At 41.7% G+C, this 21553-nt stretch overlaps 1 protein-coding gene across 4 annotated transcripts in view; it reads right to left on the bottom strand.

The window, feature by feature from the left end:
* Positions 1-21553, bottom strand: part of abr (ABR activator of RhoGEF and GTPase) — a 118429-nt gene that overhangs the window by 41880 nt on the left and 54996 nt on the right. For 3 of the 4 annotated variants that reach the window (XM_005754043.1, XM_005754044.1, XM_013916176.1), the window contains 10 exons: positions 19948-20133; positions 13952-14059; positions 12670-12730; positions 8150-8202; positions 7349-7489; positions 6922-7043; positions 4026-4194; positions 1484-1603; positions 1159-1234; positions 946-1050 (listed from right to left, as the gene is read on the bottom strand). In XM_005754043.1, the coding sequence (XP_005754100.1) occupies positions 946-1050; positions 1159-1234; positions 1484-1603; positions 4026-4194; positions 6922-7043; positions 7349-7489; positions 8150-8202; positions 12670-12730; positions 13952-14059; positions 19948-20133 (1141 nt within the window). Of the gene's footprint in view, positions 1-945; positions 1051-1158; positions 1235-1483; positions 1604-4025; positions 4195-6921; positions 7044-7348; positions 7490-8149; positions 8203-12295; positions 12375-12669; positions 12731-13951; positions 14060-19947; positions 20134-21553 lie in introns of those variants that run through there. The other variant, XM_005754045.2, reaches the window with a different exon arrangement.

Below are 21553 nucleotides of genomic sequence, written 5' to 3'. Positions count from 1 at the left end.
GGTCAAAAGTCTAAGACAACGCAGGAGTTGAAGTCTGATTTAAAACACAGGAATCTCAGTAAGCTCTCACAGAAAGCAGCAGGAAGATAACATGTAAGGAAAAGTCCAACAAAGCAGTGAGAAGAACCTGTTTAGGGAAAGCAAACAGAGTTAATTCTCTTATTAAAACCATGTCAAGTGGTGCAAATGCATTTTTAACAGTAATCTGTCTGTATGTCATGTTGTGTATCCATGTGTGGTGTTATGTACTGTCACGTCTGACTTACTTATCTGTTATTTTGACAGCCTGATGCCGTGTTAAATGTTAAATAAAAAAAACAGAATCAGACATAAAGTTCAGTTTCAGTCAAATAAAACACCTCGTTTGGGGGCGTGGGGTAAAGCACACCAAAAAATATGCTACCACTTAAGTGTCACTTGTCATTCTGCTGACTACTTTGAAAATACAAAACTAAAATCCATCTGAAAATGACTTTAAATCTATTGGATATCAAACACAGAGATTCTAATGCACAGAAAGGAAACACGACACAAAAACATCAGGACAGCGTGCCTTTCAGTGTAAGAGCTCTGTGACTGTGCATGTGTATTGTCTTTGTGTGAGAGACCCTCTTGCCATCTGAGCAGATCAGAGTAGATGGAGCAGATGGCTTTAATGTCACCCCCCCCCCAAGACTCTGAGAGTGGCTGCAATGAGGAGATCGGGAGGAAAAAACAAACATATAGAAGCTGCGAGCACGCCACCGACACACTGCGCGGCACTGACTGCTCCGAGCTAGATGAGAAACATATTGTAGCCTAAATTTATCTCCTGCAAGGCCCCCCTAACTTATTATGTGGTTTTTTTAGTGCTCAGAGTGTAACAGGCACTTTTGTGTGAAGTTAAATTCAAAGCAGAGGGAAGAGGGAGAGGGAGACAAAAATGTTCCTGCTCGTGTTTCTTACCGTCTTTGTTGCCGGTGACAGGAATGTTGTGGACTGTTCGGAGTTTGAAACAAGAGCTGGTCAATACTTGGAGCTCTACAGAACTTAACACGCATGACTGGAGGTCTGGAAGAAAAAGAAAGGAAATAAATATCATAAACATCATATAGGGAGGTGGGGGTCAAACCTTTATGTTTCTGTGGAGCAGTGTTTGAAAAGTGAACACAATCGTACCTTTCTTTTGGAGTTTCTGAATGCTTTCCCTCCACTCTGACCTCTCGTAGTCAGAGGATAGCAGGAACAGGTAGCTCTACACACACACACACACACACACACACACACACAGTTAGCAATTACAACCAAAATAGCTGGAAAAAATCCTCACTAGCACACATCAATCTGAATGATGGGAAATTCTCTGATGCTGTTTTGGGGGATTCAAACTTTAAATCTGTAACAGCAGACTCTTTGAAAGTAAAATGTGTCCCTCTAGTGGTGAAACCTGCACAGTGCAGTGACACAAATGGAGCCAGTAACAGATTAAGAATGGGCAGAATACCTTTCCATGTTTGTTGTGGATGCGAAAGGGGATGGTGGGGGAGTGCAGGAGCAACCAGGACTCCTGCTCGTTCATCTTCTTCCTGAGACGCTCCACGCGGCTCTGGCCCTTCGGTGCTTTCTGCACAAGGACACGGACAGGAAAAGAGACTGTTTGAATCTCGCTGATTGCTGAAATGTACTCATTAAAGTAAAAGAGAGTAAAACACAGAGCACTGCTGTGCAGCATCCGAAACAGTCACAATCTTTTCCTGATTGAGACAGTGAGACTTGTATTTCTCCTCTGACTCATCTCAGGTCTTGACACATACAGAAGACGCTTATATTTTTAGATTCAGTGTGACTTACAAAATGAGGGTCGAGGTGCAAGGTGGGGGGTGGGTGATTGGGGGGGTGATATGGTCTGACTTTGAGAGCCCTTGCCCTTGATGTTGGGTTCCTTGTGTAACCCAGCCTGTGTTAAAGCTTCAGTGCGGTTCCAGTTGCGTTGTCGGTACTCTTCTTTATCATCTCTGGCATTTCAGATTTCAATGTGCGAGGATTTTGCAGCAATTTCCTCAGTTATAAGACTGATTTCCTTTTGTATCCATTTTCTTTAAACATTGGGTTTTACTGTGAGACTAAATTTCTGGAGCTACTTCAGCTAGAATTGTATTTTTCCATTAAGAAACTGAATGAAGCAGATGTAGCAGACGCCTGACATGATGGAAAAAAAGACAGTCACACTGAGTGTACAGTCAGCTTTATGGATCTCATTAAGTTATTTTAATGACAACATGACTGACAGTTAAAACATCTTTATTTGTACGGCACAGTCATGTTTAGCCTACAAAAACAAAAAGCCTCCAACGCAGACAAGTCTCCGTCGGGGAGTTTCACAGAGACGTAACACCAAACTTCCACCTCCGAAGTGTCATATTCCAGTATTGGCTACCTAACAACACGGATTGGCAAATCTGAACAAGTTTAGTGGCTGAACAGGGTGTGAACGTATGAAGACGTCAGAAGCTGGTGCCCTTTTGTCCCTCAGTGTTTGTCGAGTTTAAATTTAACCAGAGCATGATAATCATAAGGCAGTGCACCAGTTACAGAGAACAAGAGAGTAACGCACAAAGAAGAAAAACATATGCAGTAAAATCTAGTTCCTCATTTAAACCAAGAGATTTAGTGACCTGTCTTTGGTTAGGTTTCTATTGTCGCCTCTTCGTATGAAAAGCGGGGCGTGAAAGATTAAACTGCAGCTGATTAGTGGTTTGTGTTACATCTGCAAAGCGGTTGCAGAGATCACACTTGTAGGACCTCTTAGGTTTTAGACTCAACCCTGTCTGGTTGCGTTTGGTTGGAGGTGGCTACGTAAAATTCATTAACTGTTCAAGTGAAGATCTTTCAATAACACCAGAATTTCTATTATTAATGAGTTGGATTTCTTTTGCTTCTCTTCTGTACGTCATGACAAAATCAAACCACTCGTCTATATTTTTAACCACATACAAACTGAACTTTAAAGTGAGGACTACTCAGCGTTGCCTTATTGAAATCTTTCATATTTTCCAGCAAAGTGTCTATAAGCTGCTTAAAGCAAGCCCCATACTGTGAGAGTCTTTATATATAATTCATGGAGCAGTTTCTTGACGTTATTGGAGGAAAACAAATTCATACACAGCCCCAACCCTCACCAGGAAGCGGTGAGTCAGAGCCTGCCTGGATACAATCAGCTCGATCTCTCCCGGCATTCGCCTCCTGCGACTCCACATACCAGCCGTGGTCACTCGCTGTGCTCCGGGTGGGCGAGTTTTAACGCCGTGAGAGGGGAATAACAGGAACTCTGCGCTCCTTTAAACGCAGCTATGGCTGCGGGGGTGGATTACTGTGTACTTGTAACATCTTTTATTTCAACCTCAAAATGACAACTTAGCATTTCAGCATGTGCTAAACAAAACAGACTCATACCGTGGCACACACAAGTCACAGTTTAAATCTGGATCAGCACTTTTGCCACTCATACTCAAGGAAACGGCAGCTGTCCTCAGTTTCAGGATGTTTATTATTCATACTTGGACTTGTTTTGCTGCTTGTATTCACTCACACAATAGTCACAATTCATTTAGTAAAGTCTGCGTAGGCCATAATAAAAAATGAAGTAAAGGGTCACAAAGCTTTGACATGACACCGAACTTCTGATTTACTTCTTATTTATTTTTATTTCTTAAATAAAAAGAATCCAGCTGATGATTAAAACTAAAAGAAGCTGCTTTTAAAATAACCAAGTTCTCCTAATTGTGTGGCTCTTGGCCTCAAATGTATTTGTTTTATGCATATGTTAGAATTTAAAGATGAACATCAAAAAGCTCCTGTTATTCATAACAGGACCAGCAACTTTTCTTACTCTAAAGCTGTCTAGAACTGGGCTCCAAACCCTGAATTTGCCCCTTTATTCTTTAATCCTGGATCATCTCAAAATTAAACCCAAGATGGCCGAATAAGCCATTGTAAGCCTCGCGAATACATTGAATTGGGCTCCAAATGCCAGGAAAAAGGATTACCTTCTCTTTCTGTATCTCATTCTTTAAGACCGAGATCTTGATCTTCATCTCCTCAATCTCGTGCTCTGGCAGGACCTGGATGCTCGGGCAAGCATCCGAGTCGTCCAGGGTTTGGAAAGTTAAGTCCGCTAGAGGGATGTACCACTTGCACTCATACTGCTGATGGCGACTGCAGAGAGACAGAGAGAGGATGGGAGGATGCAAGAATGGAAATGGAAGAGATGAAACAGAATTAGTCAAAATAGTTAAAAAAAAAAATTTTTTTCTCTTTTTCAATCATGACTGAACTGAATGGACGCACAAAACCGAAGCAAACCGGTTTACAATTTGAAGCCACACTAACAAATGTTACACTTCTCTATTCAAACGTGTGCTCATTTGACCTCATTTCTTTATAGCCCACTCATTCAAAGTCACATTAATAAAAATGATGAATGCACAACATTATTTCCACAGGGGCTGAGGACACTAATGTGCACCGTCTCTAATGAGATTTTAATTAACATTTCTGAGTGCTGCACAGTCGACTCATCGACGACATAATACCTTCATCAGACGGCTAGTTTAAGCAGCTCGATGTCACAATGAATCCATACTAAACAAGCATGTGTTAACACTACCAGCATCCTACATATAAAACTTACTGTCAACTATATGCATTTATTTAAACAATCAAATCAAGCAATCAAACTCAGTTTTAATGTTCTCATTTCTGTGATATTCTCCTCTGCATGTTGCACTCACACCACTACAACCACCTGAAAGGTGGAGCCACTGTGGACTGGGAGTGGTTCAATACTCTGGCTTCTCTGGCCTGCATGTTAAAATGTCCTTGAGCAAAACAGGGAACACGCGTAAAATGACAAATGAGATTTTACTGATCTCAGTGCAGCAGCTACTCGAAACACAGTTTATCTACTTTATTTACTGCACTCGTTTTTTTTTCAGGCGTGCACTTTAACTGGAACTTCAAAGATTTGTTCAGCCATGTCGACGAAGGACTCTTGCTCCGTGTTTAGTCTCATGTTCCCACTCAAAGCTTTCGCAGTGATGCAATCGGCTCCCACCAGAAGGACTTTGTCATTTCTTCATTAACGAAGTACATTAATTTTACATCCTCCCGCTGCAGATTATGGTCCCCTGATCTTCTGCCCCACCCACCCACTCCATTATCAAGCCCTTCTTGTTTACGCGCTCTTGGGTCTTTCGGGAAGTCCTTTTATGTTACAGACCACCGATTTGTTTCTGTTCTAATCAGACTCTGACACAGACTTAGAGAAACACAAAGAAAAGGGGGTGGAGCTAGGTTTGATACATGACTGAGAAGGAAATGAATAAATCATCATATCAAATCATAATGCCAGACAGCAAAGGTGGTGCATATATAAAGAAATGATGAATTATCCAAGGTGCAGAACGTGCAGCGGGCAATCGTAAGTCTGACTCATTCTAAAATAATAGAGTGCAGATAATCACAGCTTTTGGCAGGGATTAGGGCTCCTCAGTGACTAAAGTCAAGGTGATTGAGTTTCTGGATGGTTGCTCTGTTCTGCGTGTAAGCGCGTAGGCTGTAGGCAGCACACTGAGATAACAACCCAGATCATATTATAGCCCCATTTACAGGTTTGGTAGTTATGGCAACACTATGTGTTCCTCCAAGTGAGGGGCGGCTGCAATTGACACAGAGAAACGGTGAATGTCAACCAAAGCAGGCACCAATCAGACGAAGGGGAGGCGAGTCGGTGCTGTAAGCGTGACCCTCGATCTACTGACATGTGTCAAAGATTGACACGCAGCAGCGCACACAAACACAAACATGAGCGATCTTTTTCTGTCAACTCTCTTTACTTTAACGCCTGCTCAGCTTGCACCCTGAAACACAACACCTTCAGTTTCTACTTACACCTTTTGTCTTCTTTTTTAAAATGTTTTTATTATTCATACATTTAGCATAACTCTGTCCTGCGTGTAGATCTGCTACTCTGCTGCACTGCTCAAAACAATACAGACAAAAATGCCTGCGAGTCTTTCTCTTTGTTACCGACGCTTCAAACACCACCGTGTTAGCCACAGCTGGAATCAGAGAGGGAGTGCGTCTTTCCGAAGTGATCCTTTCTGTTGCACGCCGGGTTGGAAAACTGCACGACACACGGGCAGAAACACAGAGAGGACGAAAAAGCGTGGATATTTAAAGAGGCAGAACCCAGTTCAACAGGCTTCATGAGCCTTGAGCTAAATAATAAAATGCATTGTTATGAAGCAGATAAATGTTTATGTTAACACTGGCATTTCTATCAATTTATAAAACAGTAGCTTATTTAACGTAGCTTAACATCCTAAACTGTGCAAGGTGGACAGAGTGAAGTGACACCGTGAAATGTATATGTAAAAACATCGCTGACGCCCTCCATTTAGAGGCTTGTGCTTGTCAATGGAAATTTTTGAAATAGCACACGTTTTATCCAGACTGAGTCTCATCATTTAGAAGTTGTTGAGCTGACTCGCTCAGAGTTTTTGGAACTTCAGATCAGTGGCTGGGTGATTTTGAATTATTTCCCTTCACTACATCTGTGCACATTTGAAGATTTAATGAAAGTACGTTGCTGTGACAGGGAGCAAATGAAAGAAAGAGGCCATCACCGCCCAAAGCTCCTTAAGCCTCGAATGAATATACCTACAGTCTGTGACAGAGCCGTGTCACCCTGCATTTTTCTCTGCCCCGAGAATTAATAAGCGACTCTTGTGGCGCACCATCCACGCCCCGTCCCCGTTCCACTCTCTGGCTTTCGCACATCATTTTAGCATTTTTCAGATGGGAATGGGGATAGGGGGGCTGACGTTAACGATAATCGCGCTCACAGCTTTTCACACTGTCAGAGGATGAAGGTGGACTCACCCCACAGCCGTCTTTTTCATCTTGGCACAGAGCAGCAGATCGGTGAAGAGGAAGACGTGCCGTAGCTTCCTGGAGCTTTCCGACACCTCCACCAGGAAGCCATCCTTCACCAGCTGACGGGCCTGTAACAGAACTCTGTGTTAACTGTTGCTGTGAATCGAAACATCGTTGAGATTGTGGATTAATAAGTTGACTTACTAAATTAACATATATATTACAGTTTGCTTTACAGAGACGTGCATGTCTTTGTTTTTAACTTAAATGTTCCTTTTGGAGTTTTAAAGCAATGCAACCATTTATTATAGTTTTCTCAAAGTACCTAATAATATTTCATATGAGAGGAAAAGTGAAGACAAATGTTCTAAAGATATGAACATAAGTTCTCTATACTTGACAAGACGTGTTGTAAGAACACACACACACAGACCTCGCCCTTGGGTGTAGTAACAGCAGTCCTGCGAGGGTCAATCTCCTCATTGATGGAGGAGAGGAAGTTCTGAGAAATCCGCAGAGCGTCCTGCAGGAGGGGGAAGTCCGGGTGGTCCTTTGGAGTGTGTTTCAGCAAATCCTGTGAAAGTACATTCAATCATCTAAAAATGTATTTACCACAAAGCAACTGACCTTTGTGAGCAGAGATTCAGATTAATTTTCATCTTCTCTTCGAAAACGTCATCGCGCTGCACAAACACAGACTCCTTACAAACAGTAAAACAATCTTGTGTCTCGGTTTTTTCTGTCAAAGATACTTTTTCTTACTTTCCTCCCAGATTAACATCAACCAATTTTCTTCTGTTTGTTTGCATACGTGACAAGAACATGACACACATGCTCATGCTGGATGCACAGAGCGTCTTACTGTCAGCTTTCATGCAAACCTGATCATGCATTACACTACAGCGACCACACTGGACACATCCAGAGATCTCTGCTTTGCTTCGCTGGCACTTTCTACACCATTATTTCTCTTCCAAGGAGGTAGGCTGATTTGGACTGAGAGGACTCAGCGATAAACATCAAAAAGCAGGCTTTAGGCTTAATTCTTGCACGTCTTTTTAATCTCAGGGATGTCTTTGCAACCTGCTCCAATTATAATTTTTTGGTTTTTTATCTTGACACAGTTCTCAGTCTTTTCTCCACCCTAAAACACTAGAAGTAAGACATTTCTGCCAGAACAGCTTTAGATTCAGCTGATCCTTGAAAGCCATGCAAGTGCAAGCTGTGTACTCACATGAAGAACCAGGGTGCTTCTGGTAACACGGTCAATCGGCTTGTAAAGGAGAGCTGTGGGAGAGAGAAGAGAAGGGCTCTGAGTCAGTGTTGCTTACAGGCAAATCAATACATGCAGACACACACAGTAGGTCACAGTTTCACCGCTCACACGAGGACAAAAATGTCCACTTTGGTTACTCTGAGCTAAACGCAGCTCTTACAGTCTGACTGCTGATGATTCTTAGGTTAACATTAAAGCCTAATGACGACGAGGTTCCAGCCTGAAGCACTGCTGAAGCAAGAAAAACACTTGATCATAAATAGCCTTGTAGGGGGGGTCAAGTAAAACACTGATTTCAATATGGGGGCAGCAAAGGTTTGTGCTACTGTTGTTCATCAGTTTAACAGCTGTACATATTCAGACATGGACATAAAAGCAAACACAAACAACACATGCAGACGGATGCATCTATAAAAAGTGCAATAAGACTGCCTCCTGCCAACATGCCACCCTCAGTGCCCCTCAGTCAGAGTTTAAGCCTGTATCACCGCACTTGGCTAGATTCCCTGGGGAAGGCTTTGCTGCTAAGGTGGTGTGAACACAGCAGCCGACATACATGACAGCTCTCTGTGACACACTCCCACAGACAGGGCAGAGTGAAGGATGGAGAGAAATAAAAGAAAAACAAATGACAGATACGCAGGAGGAAAGATGGCAGACATGAGAACCTCTAAGAGGAGACAGAGAAGAAGCAAACAAGTCATGTAAGGAAATGCCTAAATTACCTCAAGGTCTCATAATAACAAATATAATATCACACTACACATTCGATAAAGCACAGTAACACCCCTCTGCTCATGATCTAGAAACTGAGCGAATGCAATTAAAAAAAAATTCCCACAAGGTCATAAACATTGTGAAATTATCTGAAAAAGTTCCACTTATTGATCATGCTAACCTCCATTTATTCAAGTGAAAACAGAGTTAAAGCAGCTTATTTCTAAAGTGAAGAAGGAAAGCTGGCCCAGTGAAACAGAGAGGACTGATGTGTCTTCTGTATGCAGGCAAGCTTGCCCCACACCGACTGTGCTCTGCTCCCACAGAGAGATCTACAGCCAAAGCTACACTTCTATTTGAATTTTAAACTTTATCTATTTAAAGTATTCAATAACGCTCTCTTTATATGTACAGCGTTGTTCTGTCACTCGGATGCTTGTAAGTGTTTAGTCTTTCCGCCACACCTCTGCCTGCGACTTACGAAATTAGCACGAGAGCAGAAACCTACAGTGACTATTATCAGATCTACTGATGAAACACGTCATATTAACGCTCTACGCACACCCTCTGCTTTTAAAATATACACTGGCCCACATGGAGTGTATAGAGGGACTTTGAGAGGGACTTGCAGTTGCTCTTTGAAGTTTCTCCAACGTTTGGTCATTAATGCCGCCTCCACTGAGGGTCATGGATCAGTGAACCAATACTGATACCTCCAGGAGGATTTACCACAGAGTCTGTATTGACTGCAAGGGCAGTGAATATCTAAGTTGTTGTGTGTGTGTCTGTGTGTGCGGTATGTTGGCAGTTTTGTATTCATTTCAATGCAGGGAGGATTAGATGACTTCAGGATGACTTGAGTATAAGTACTTAAGCACAAGTGCCAGGTTTTGTACAGTTTGTGTCAGTAAGCTGCTGTATTTTTTGTGCCATATGTTGTGTCGCACGACAAAACGATATCTGAGCAAAAAGCTAATGCTAGCATGCTAACATGCAGTGTAGCATGTTCCGAATAACCGCAAAACGCAAAGTATAGCTGGAGCTAAAACAGGGGACACCGTCAAACTCCTTGGATCACAGGGCGACTGCACAGGTCACATTGTGGCAAGCAACCTGTCTCCAACAATTGTTGCAATTCGACTGCAGTCACTTTCACACAGATTAGCAAAGGTTTGCAGGTAACTGTGATCTAATTTATAAACACGGACAGACGTTGCAATCAATCCGAGTCGGTCTGAACCAATAATATTCAGGCTGTACAGTATTCGTCATATACCAGTACTGCGCATTTAAATATCACAGTTGATCAATGATTAATACTCATTTATCAGGAAACTATGAAAAATTAGACACATTTTGATTATTTTGGGGTTAAATAAAAAGTCATCAAAGCCATCGGCAAAGCATGCAACCAGAATTTTTTTTACATGACAAGTTTCAATCAGAGGCTGTTTTAAACTCAAGATCACATTTTACTGCTTTAGAGTCAAGTCAAGTCTATTTGCAATACTATGTAAGATAGGTCCAAGACTATTAAGGATGAACCTATCAAGGAAGCTCAGAGATCTCAAACTTTACTTCTTTCTTTTTCTCGTCTCGTTTTCCTCTAGTTTTTCAACCATGCAAACATAATAATTATATACAAGAGATTTGAATAATGAAGATACTCTCTTGAATACAAAGACAGATTAAGGATTGCCACCTGAATGCTAATGTAGACAGAAATCTACTCATGTTCTCTCCGAACGCAGGATTAAGCATCATCACTTTTTGACTCCACATCATGTGAAGTATCTGACTTGGATGTATTTTACAGACAAGGACGAGTTAAAAGTCTAGTCAAAAGTCAGGACGAGGGAGGATGAAGACACAAAGAGAGAGTGAGAATCAGATAGAGAGGGGGGGATTATTGGAAGTCGATGTCCTGTCCCAGTGAGGCGTGCCTGACTGGTCGTTTTTCCAAGGTCGCCTTGATGACTTGGCTGATGGACAAATAGTTAATCTTTGCTAACGAGGTGCTTGACCATGTGGGCGAAGTGTTTGACAGGACTTTTAGTCCTCAGTTAGGACTGCCAGGTTTCAGGCCTCAGTATTTTGGCAAAACTCTCAGCTACCAATGCCAGCCATAAGCCTGTGAAGGAGGGTGAGAAGGACAGGACAGAACTGATAACACAGAAGGAAATAAAGAAGGATTAAGAGAAAGTGAGAAAATGGTCATGGTGTAGGACATGAGTCCCCATTTACATTTAAAATATATCAGATTCTTGTTTGAGCAGGTATTTGTGTTTCTATCAACCTATCAGCCATTTACTGTAGCTGAGATCCTGTTAAATACTTTGGAAAGTTAAAAAAAAAGTTGATTGAGCAGAGAAAAGAAACAAGGGGAAAATAATAAAAGAAACAAAGAGAGTAGATAGAGGAGGCATTTGTTGCAAAGTTAAGGTAGAGAAACCCCTCGGCTGACCCACCAGGTAATTAATGTACTGTAATATAAACAGCAATCAAAGGAAGTGCCTTGGGTATTGACACACCCTGATTGTTAAGGGCATATGAGACTAGTTTCATGACACATAGCAGCCATGTGAAACTACAGCAAACCAAAGACGTCATTTTAAAATCATCTAAAACAGGAATGATGAGAAAAGAAAGAATAAAACAACTGGGACAGGTTGATTATTCCTCATCTGCAATGCATAAATTAACAGACACTTCACAGGTACATACCACTGAAATCTGAAGAATGAACACTCACCCAGCCACTCTCAGCCCGACAGAGTCGCACAGTCTACTCATCTTATCTGCTAATGACCGTCTACAGCTCTACCCACCAAACTGAACGCAATCCCCAAAACGGCCGAAGTTACCAAGGCGCCAGCAGAGTACAGGCACGTACCGCGACAGACAACCTCTCAAACACACACACACACACACACACACACACACACACACACACACACACACACACACACACACACACACACACACACACACACACGTTCCGATCCTCTTGAGATAAGTATTCTGTACGAGGAGCAGCCTGGGGCCAGCAGTCCTTATACAGACTGAACGTGCCCAGCTTGTAAACAGACAGATACATTTTGAAGATGCTCTCTATTGTATGTTCTATATGATCGAAAGACAGTCGTATATGACTGAGTGAACACCACACTCCAGAGGCTCATCACTCAAAAAGCTCATCACAGGCATGCAAATGTTCAGAAAAAGCAAAATTCCTCAGCAAGCGTGAGCACAAAAGTCCAAACGTCAGTCTGACAGCTAATTAATAACTGCCTCCACACAGTCTATCATAAGCGCCGTAAAAGCTGTAGATGTCCTAACAGATACCCGATGTCAAAAAGCGGGAAGCTCATAACATGCAGTCGTTACCGTATGTGCAGTTACAACACAGTCTGAGGACCAGAAGCACCTCCATATCCCTCTTCTCCTCTCCTCACTCTACACTCCTGCTCACTGCCTCCTTTCTCAGGCACAGAGAGAGAGAGAGAGAGAGAGAGAGAGAGAGCGAGAGAGAGGGAGAGCGAGAGAGAGAGAGCAGACTCACACATGCACCAGTTTGCCTCCCAGAGCTCACCACTGCATACACAAGAAGAAGAGGCAGGGCTGGAATCTTAAAACACCAATCCAGCCTAGACAGAGACACACACACACACACACACACACACACACACACACACACACACACACACACACACACACACACACACACACACGCATAGAGATACAAGCAAACACCAACTTACCCTCCATTGAACTAGTTGTTGTACAGACTTTGGAGTCTTTAGGACCTTTTACTTTGAGGTTCTGAAAGAAATAAAAGAGTGGAATAATCAATTTAATTAATTGTGCACACTCACAGGATTGTGCTGCACTTGCTTGGCTGAGGCTGAACTAATGGAAGTACAGAATCAGTGCATCCAACTGAGACAGCTGTTGGAACTTTCACAAGTTTCCCATTAAGTAAATAATACCACCAACAAACCTCTGCGGCAGGTCCCAAAAAGCTGATTTGACTCATCTGGACGGGAGGAACGGTACATTTGTATAATGACTGAAAAGGTCCGTTTCTTGATCATTAATAGGCAAATGACCACTGATCAAAGATTTGATCATTGGCTATGAGTACCATTCACAGAGAGTTGGGGAATGGCTGCAGTCACAGCATCGTAAGATGGTGAAAGATGTACCCTTTGCTGGTGTATAAGATAACAGGGAGTGGAAAGTCTGATGCTTAAAAATGAAAGATGCCCATGCTCCTTAAAGGATGATGAAGATGGATAATCATAGTTAGATTCTGTAAGCACTTTCCTTTACTGTAATGTCTTTGCCTCTCGATCTTTGTTGAACACACCTAACAATAAGGAACAATCTATAACTATATCCTGTGTTGACCTAAGGCGGGAAAAGCTAGCATGTAAACAAGGGGCATGAGAGGTTGTGTTACTATCAGTCACTTCTGCCAAAAACATTTTCAGCTAATTAACATCACTGACACCTTCCCAGCAATCCCCAAATACACATACTCTTTTGTTCTGAACGCTCAAAATATTCTCTGCGCTTCAAGTGCGTGTAGTCGTACTGTACAGTAAACTCAGACTAGCCTGGATGTTTTTTCTGTGAATGTAACCTCTCATCGTTCTGTTACCTAATACACTTGCTGGCTAAGTGCTGTCCCAAGCACATTTGAACACAAATACCTCTTAACTGTGTTTTCAACAACAGTTCCTCAAAATAAGACCACATTTCCCATAAACACTGCTGTTTCCTGCCAAAAAGAGGACGTTTCGACTCGCCTGGTTTGTGTCGTCATCTATTTGTTCTCCTGTTCTCTTCACTGAAGAGAATTCATATAATGGCTTAAGACCCTTGAGACCAGTGAAGGGGAGGTTTGATGGATCCGTATTATTACTGCGCCAAGTTTGATATGCTGATGTTAAAATGCAGTACATAGCAACAAAATGACATGTTTGCTATTTAAAAGTTCTCTTGTTACACGTTGTTTAAGATCATGGAGGCTGAACTCACCTCAGATATCTTCTGGAACTGGCTGTTGGCTTGGCTGCATTTCTCTGCCGTCTCCAGCGCCACCTTGTAGTTGTCCACAAAGGCCTTGTACACGCCCAGCTGGCTGGCCTGAAGGAAAGCAGAAGCAAAGACGTTCAGGAAACAACAACGAGAAGGTGTGAGGCAAACTAAGACAACGATGATGGCGTTTAGTCTTCTCTCATTTTATTCATATTGTTAAATGAACTCCGGAGACTCGGGAAGTCAACACAAGTATGTCATTGCACTGATGGCAACTAAAATAAAATTCAGCAAGCCCTACTTTGCATTCACCTTAAATGATCACTTCCAATTCAATTTAAATTCATTGAGTCAACACATATAGTCTGATCACATTCCCATAAAGCCACTTCACTAGCAGCACTTTGCAGTCCCTCCTGATTGAGTCCCTCTCTATCCTCTTCTCTTTCATTAACAGCCCCTCTCTGCAGCACTGTATGTGCATTGTAACACAAGCTGCAGACCAGCAGTGCATGAATATGCATCCTGCTACAGCTATGCTTGAATGCCTAGGCTGAAGAGCTGACTGCATCCTATTAAAGCAATGAGATTGGATTCAGCTGAATAGAGTGCATGAGTAAGACTTTTGTCCTTAAACTCCATGTCCTCTTATTTTCATTTCCTCTCCTTCCTCTTCCCTTCGGAGTGAGAAGTAGAAAGTTGGGCTCAAAAGCAAAGACGTGAGGGAAGTGTGCGGCCTCATGCGGCATTTGAAACATGTTATAGCAACAATCGATGGAGGGAAACATCAGGACACAAATATGTGATGTGACAAAACCGTCAAACCACGTAATGTGTGACACTGACTACAGATGAGTGAAACAAATGTCACCACGTGTGGATCGTCTATTTATAACTGGAGCCTATTTTATGTCAAACCAAAACTGTGGATGGAAAAGCGAAACCACGGTGTGTCATAGCTGAATTTCCAAAGATGGAGATTTGGCAGCTTGGCTGGAAAGAACAAACCAAGCAGAATGACGTTATGAGATTTCATGAGTTCAGTATGAAAGCGGTGTCAGTCACAGTCCAGACAAAACGCCCACGCTTTAGAAAACAAAAATCACAGGTCAAAGTGGCAGGACAGAAAACAACAGGTCGTGTTTGAAAGTGAACGTGGGAAGTAGAACATGAAGAAACACAGGAGAGAGACTTTTCAGCTGGTAGAAGAGCCTACGGACTATTTAAACCCACATGGACACGTTTGCCAGCTTAGAGGTGCCTTTTTTAAAAATTGCATGCAGCTTTGAGAGCAACACGAACCCTCAACTAAACACTGTAGTGAATCTTTTCAGAGCACTCGCCACTCTTTTAAAGCACAGCAAGTGATCAGCTATAAGCAACAAAGATCAACAGCAGCAAAAGAACCATATGTAGTGAATGAAAACTTTATTATATGACATCAGTAACCAAACAATATGTCTTGTTCTTTTCCAAACAATGCCAAATACGAGCACACTGCTTGCAGACCTTTTTTCTTTATGTTTAAAAATCCCAACTCCACAATTAGATTGTCCATCAATATGTGCAACGTCCTCCGTTTTCTACAGTGGCCCACAGTTTCCTCTATCGCCAAGATAAAATCTTCCTTCTTCAGACAGTTGTGCACAGGTGTGTGCAGAGTACCATCAAGTCAGCCACAACACTCACACTAAAATGGTGCAACCACTTTTGAGGTTTTGCTAACACGTGACCACAAACCACATGGCATTAAGTTGGCTGCCATTTTGTGACAATCGTGGTGACACTGTAGAATCATGTGAATAAGGCACCAGCCACACAGGCCTAGAAATGGGTATTCCCCAACCAGTTGGGAGCACTTGCTAGAGGTCGATGTAGTCGCTGGGGAAATGACTGGTCTAAAGTCCTAAAGCCAACCAGCCAGTGACCCCCCCAGTCGACCACCTTTTTCTCAATTAAAGTGACTGCTTTGGTCACTGGGTTCATAGTGTGATTGGACTTGTCCTCAAACACTGTCCAGCTACTCTCTGAGCTGCAATAAAACTGTGAAAAGTGATGCAAATTAATAATAATAATAATAATAATAGATTGCATTTATATAGCGCTTTTCGAGACCCTCAAAGCGCTTTACAATTCCACTATTCATTCACTCTCACATTCACACACTGGTGAAAGCAGGTACAGTTGTAGCCACTGACAGAAGCGAGGCTGCCATATCGCGCCATCGGCCCCTCTGGCCATCACCAGTAGGCGGTAGGTGAAGTGTCTTGCCCAAGGACACAACGACCGACACTGTCTGAGCCGGGCTGAACCAGCAACCTTTCGATTACAAGACTAACTGCCAACTGTTGAGCCACGATGGAGAAAGTTTTCCTCCAAAATAAAAGTTGCACTTTTTGAAACATGTTTGCTATGGCGCTGAGGCATTTCTTCACATTTCACTACTGCTCGGCTAGAAGTTAGCAAGTATTTGCAGACAGACATGAAAAACTAAAGGGAACTGCTTACAACCAAAGCAATTACTTGGAAGTTTTTGGTACGGCATCTTCTTTCTAACAGATTTCACCCATGGAGAGCAAATAACCTCCACAAAGCACTAACAACCAGTTGGGGAATAGACATTTTCCCCTAGAAATCAGTGTTTGTCTCATATTCAAACCTCACGTAAAAAATTCTAATTATCTAGCAATTGTATAAGTTTTGTCTACTTTCTTTAAGGTATCGGTAGCCAACACTGTATTACCCTCTTCTTACTATTCTTTCCTAAATAAATTATAATAATGTAGAAATAAGTCTAAGGACAAGAAGAAAAAAAACCTATGAAGGTATACTTAATGCTAATAGTATGCTAATGCTACTACTCTACAAAATGATAAGAGTGTTAGCATGCTAAAGTCTACTACTGACAATGGTAAAATACTTATCTGCCTGATCTAAAGCTGTTCTAGTGTTTACCACGTTTGCCTTCATAGTTTTATTCTATTATTCCTGACTGCAAGAGACGTTCATCCAAAATTCACAAAACCTTAGTTACATTCATAAATCTCAATTAGCATGCTAGCAACAAGCAGTATAAAACTTGCATGTAGCTTCCTGGTCAGAAGAATTAAGTAAATCCAAAATTATCTTAGACTTGTTTTCTATCTGAGGATATCGCATGGTGATATCTATGGTTGAAGAAAAAAAAAAAAAAAAGATTTCTGGTCCCATAGAAATCTATAGCAAAGCATATTTCTGTCTTGATATCTGTAAATTTTCTGGTGAATTTAAGGACTCAGTCACTCATTTTAAGTCATGCTGAAAGAAAGAAATACACCATCAAGTAATATTATAAGTAATAAATATGATAAATAACTCAAGTCTGAATTGAAAATCTTGGTCGTACCATGTTTTAAAATAGAAGAATACTTGTGGTATGAAACCGCACGCTCATTGGCTAACGAGTTATCAATCACACGTCATTAGCATGTGGTTTCACAGTTAAACTTGCACTTTGTTACACCCAGTTTTTTTTGCAGCCAAGAAAGTGATGGCAGAAACACTAACTTGAGGTTTTACAAATTGGGACTTTAAAAACATCAGGTGAAACCATGTTAGACAGGTACATCTTTGATATTGTCTGAGGTGTTAAACACGAGGGTGAACGCCCAACATAATGGGGAAACTAGCTTTGCTAGTATTTTTTCAGGTTTGCTCAAATTTCGATTAGGCTTAATTTAAATTCTCTAAAGCTATTACAACTGAGCCTGGCTGCAATACTTAATGCCTGTGCTGAATTTGAGTAAGCTTCAGTTGCTGTGAAAATAACCAGCTACTAAAATCCATCAGCAAATATATGATTAAAAACATTATTATGTGACTACTGTGTAAAAGATGGAGTTGTGGTACTGTTTTTATCAGCACCACATCCACAGTAAATTGAACCTCTCCTACTTTGTGCCTCTAGAGCGACTAGGACTATAATAATTCGCTCAGACAATTGCATCCCTTGCAGACACAGGCTATAGCTAAGCCTTTCTCTCATCTGAGAAAAGTGAAAAACAAACTTGGACCTGTAGCAGGTCTTTATCCCCGTCTCGGCCTGTTTTCTGTAACCCTGCCTGTCCTTGTTGCTCCATACTGCTGACGAGGAGCAGCAGGGAGCAGACCAGCTAATTAAACTGCCATCTGCACTCTCACACAGCCACTCTGACTAATGTTTTGCTGAAACACGACATATTCATGTACGCACAAATACACACCACAGATGGGAGCTGATGACTACACTAATAGGTGCCGCTTAGCGCTGGCCGTCCACAGTGAGGAGGGGTCTGTTGAATAGAAGTACTTAAACTCATAGGAGTTTAAACAACTGTATCAAAACTGTGCTCATTTTCTCTCCTGTTAAATCTTTCACTAACACCAACATACTTCATGTCTGAATATTCATCATTTCCTCTTATTAATTAAAGTGCTTCATCAAATGTTTTAATCATAAAGATAAACATCAAGCTGTTAATGAAATATTATTATTAATATCCAAGCTTTAAAAATGTCCTATACATGGGCGAAGTAAAAAGTCTATTTAACGTTTTCTTCATCACAAACAAACGCTGAGTTTCACACGTCTGACTAAGTCATGGTGAATAACAGTTGCTTGCATCAAAAAGTACCTGAAAACCAAAACTGAAAATGAGATCTACTCCCTAAAGAGCTGTGTTTTTAATTAGAATGACCTTACCAGGTTCCTCAAAATGACACCATGAAAACATAAGGAAAACGACGTTCTCACTTCTGTGGTGTGAAACCAAAGGGGCTGGTATGTGAACACATACATTCAACAGTGTGATAAACGCATACGTATATATATACACTGATCAAGAACGTTAAAGGAACTCTTAAATCACACATCGGATCTTAATGAATTAACCTCTTTCTAGTAGATGCACCGATGGTATAAATTTAAAAATCCTAGGTGATTTTCTGAAAAGTTGACCTCTGACATTAAGATTAAGGTCACCGGGATTCAAACTTGACCAAGATTTTTAGCAGCTGCATCCATGGTACCACTTTTAAAACCTTATGTCACATCTTTGTTTTCAGTAGATTTTCAGAAAACTTGACCTCTGATGCTGATACGTAATGACTGATCGCAGTCTAAAATGAGGCTGTATTACAGTAACAGGACTAAAAAGCAGGCTCCAGTATATACTTGGTTTTGTTGACTTCTTGTGTCCAAGGCTCCCAGCGTTAGAGCAAAGCCCTGTTGTTACCAGCAGCTAAAATAAACTTAAAGCTTTCTGCTCCCGCTTTTCTAAAGACAGTTGGTGCTCTCGCAGAGTTTCCAGTCAAGGAAAATTACAAACCACAGTGTTACCACCTGTCTGTACACTCACAATGAAGGATCGGTACAAACTGTGCAGGTGTATATTTCAATGACACCAGCCACTCCACAGCTTGTGTTCCCAAAACATTAAAACTGGTCCACCCAACTAAATAATTACTGACGGGTGCCTCAGCCTTTTCACACCTTATATACAGATTAATTTTATTCCACCAAGAAAACATTGTCCAGCATACATACATACGCGGCGTTATGCGTCTCTTCAAATCACATTATCCACTGCAAATCTGACATTACACCGCTCTAACCCACTTAGTGACGAGCCGAGGCCTGGAAACCGTCTAATTCCACACACAGGCACATTTACATGCACGTTACAGTGCCGCTGTTCCATTATGTACTGAAAGCACCTGTTTAATCCACTGCAAGTATGACAGCGTGATAGTTCAGAAGCTGCAACTTTTCTGCTAATGTGCCCAGGCCACAGTCGCGGGGGCACGCGTCAGTCACTTACGCACACTGAGTCTAATTCAGACAAGTGATTCACAAAGTACAAACAGTGAGAAGCCTGACAATTCTCCGTTTAACAGCCATTTACATGTACCCTGCAAATGACGGCGAGCGAAATAAAAGATCCGCACACTGTCATTTGTGTCACCCACATCAGACTCACCAGCTTCTGGAACAAATGTCCCACGGTGACCTTCTCGTCCCACTGCTGGATGCTGGGTAGGAGGGCGTCGTAGAACTCTTTGTGGATCTCGAAGATGTCCTGGATTTTGTAGAAGATGGTCTCTACCTGCTGGATGGTCAGGACAGGCTGAGAGGTCGTGGCTGTTGCTTTCAGGGGTCGCATGGGCTGGAGAGACAGGAGACTCAGGTAATAAGGGGGGCTGCCAAAACTCTAGCCTAAATTAGTCATATATAAAGTATGAGATTGATGAACACAGAAAATGTGTTAAAATCATCCCTAACATCTGATCAGGCCAACAAAAAGGACCTATTAGGACCAGTGCCAGAAAGGGAACGTCTAAATGCGTCACTCTGTGATAAGTATGTAATCTGAGCCTCTTTTCATCTGGGTGACAGTCTTCTCCTTTGTGTTGTTTGTACTCGGGCAGATTGCAGGCCAACTCAGTTAATCACAGTGATGTGTAGACTGGTCATGTTGGGTGTGCGTGGGGACGATGGCTCTGAATTACAGTGCAAACAGAAAGGCTTTTTATGTCAGCTCTCTAGGGCTAATCATGAGTCACCCTCCTACTGTATTAAGGCACATGAGACAGGTTGGATTATTTTTAAAAGCACCGACAATCAATATGTCTGTCCTAGTCTATGTAAGACGGCAAAAGCAGTCGGCTGAAAATTCCTCATTAGATTCAACCAGAAAGTATTTGGAGACTAGTGGTCCTGAATTTCATCTCCTTGGTGGAAAATAATAGTCATCATATATCAAATCAGCTGGAGCAGCTGAGGTGATGTTTAAACATTTTTAATGAACCCATGTTTATATCAAGAAAATAGGAAAGAGAGACTCTCTTGTGATCTACTTCCCAGGAAGATAATTACTTCCTAGACTGTTCCAAATTTATCACCGTAATCATCCACACTGATTGGGATCGTCTTGTTACTTGGTTGTCTTACAAAAACAAACAAATAAATAAAATCATTACATTTACAAACTCTACAAAATATTCTTAGAGTAAAAGAAAAAAAAAATCCAGTCAAAAAGTTCAGAATAATGTTATTGTTTCAAATACCCTGGAGACGTGGAATATGATTATGATACATTTCCAGATAAAGAAACATTTCTCTCTCTTAGACCCAGAATGTGAAGAGCCAGTGTATGAAACCTGGCAGCAGGGGGATCGGACCAGCTTATTAAGCTGTCTGATGTTGAAAGAATCCAGTATTTTGAAACACCGGGTTTCCAGGGATGCAGCCAGGGAATAAGGTGTGACTATTCTGTTTGGAGCAAGTGTATTATTCTGCTGAAAGACATGAGAAAAAAAAAAAAGACATAAAAACAAACGGCCCCAGTGCCTGTTTTAGACCGCCTCTGAATGACTGAGGAAGTGGAGGAGGAGAGGAACAAACTTTTTATTGGTGGATCTGCGAGATGAGTCGTTGTGTTGTCACCAAGAGCTCAAAGGGAAGGAACTGAGAGCCTGACCAGATTTCAGCAAGTGTTAGTGCAATCATTTGTTCTTACTGACTAATTGAAGCGTGCGTGTGCGTGTGCGTGTGTGTGTGTGTGTGTGTGTGTGTGTGTGTGTGTG

Source organism: Pundamilia nyererei, unplaced genomic scaffold, assembly GCF_000239375.1.
Source record: "Pundamilia nyererei isolate P.nyererei 1_Seehausen unplaced genomic scaffold, PunNye1.0 scaffold00498, whole genome shotgun sequence".
Classification (NCBI taxonomy): domain Eukaryota; kingdom Metazoa; phylum Chordata; class Actinopteri; order Cichliformes; family Cichlidae; genus Pundamilia; species Pundamilia nyererei.
This window is presented reverse-complemented; position numbering and strand designations above follow the sequence as displayed.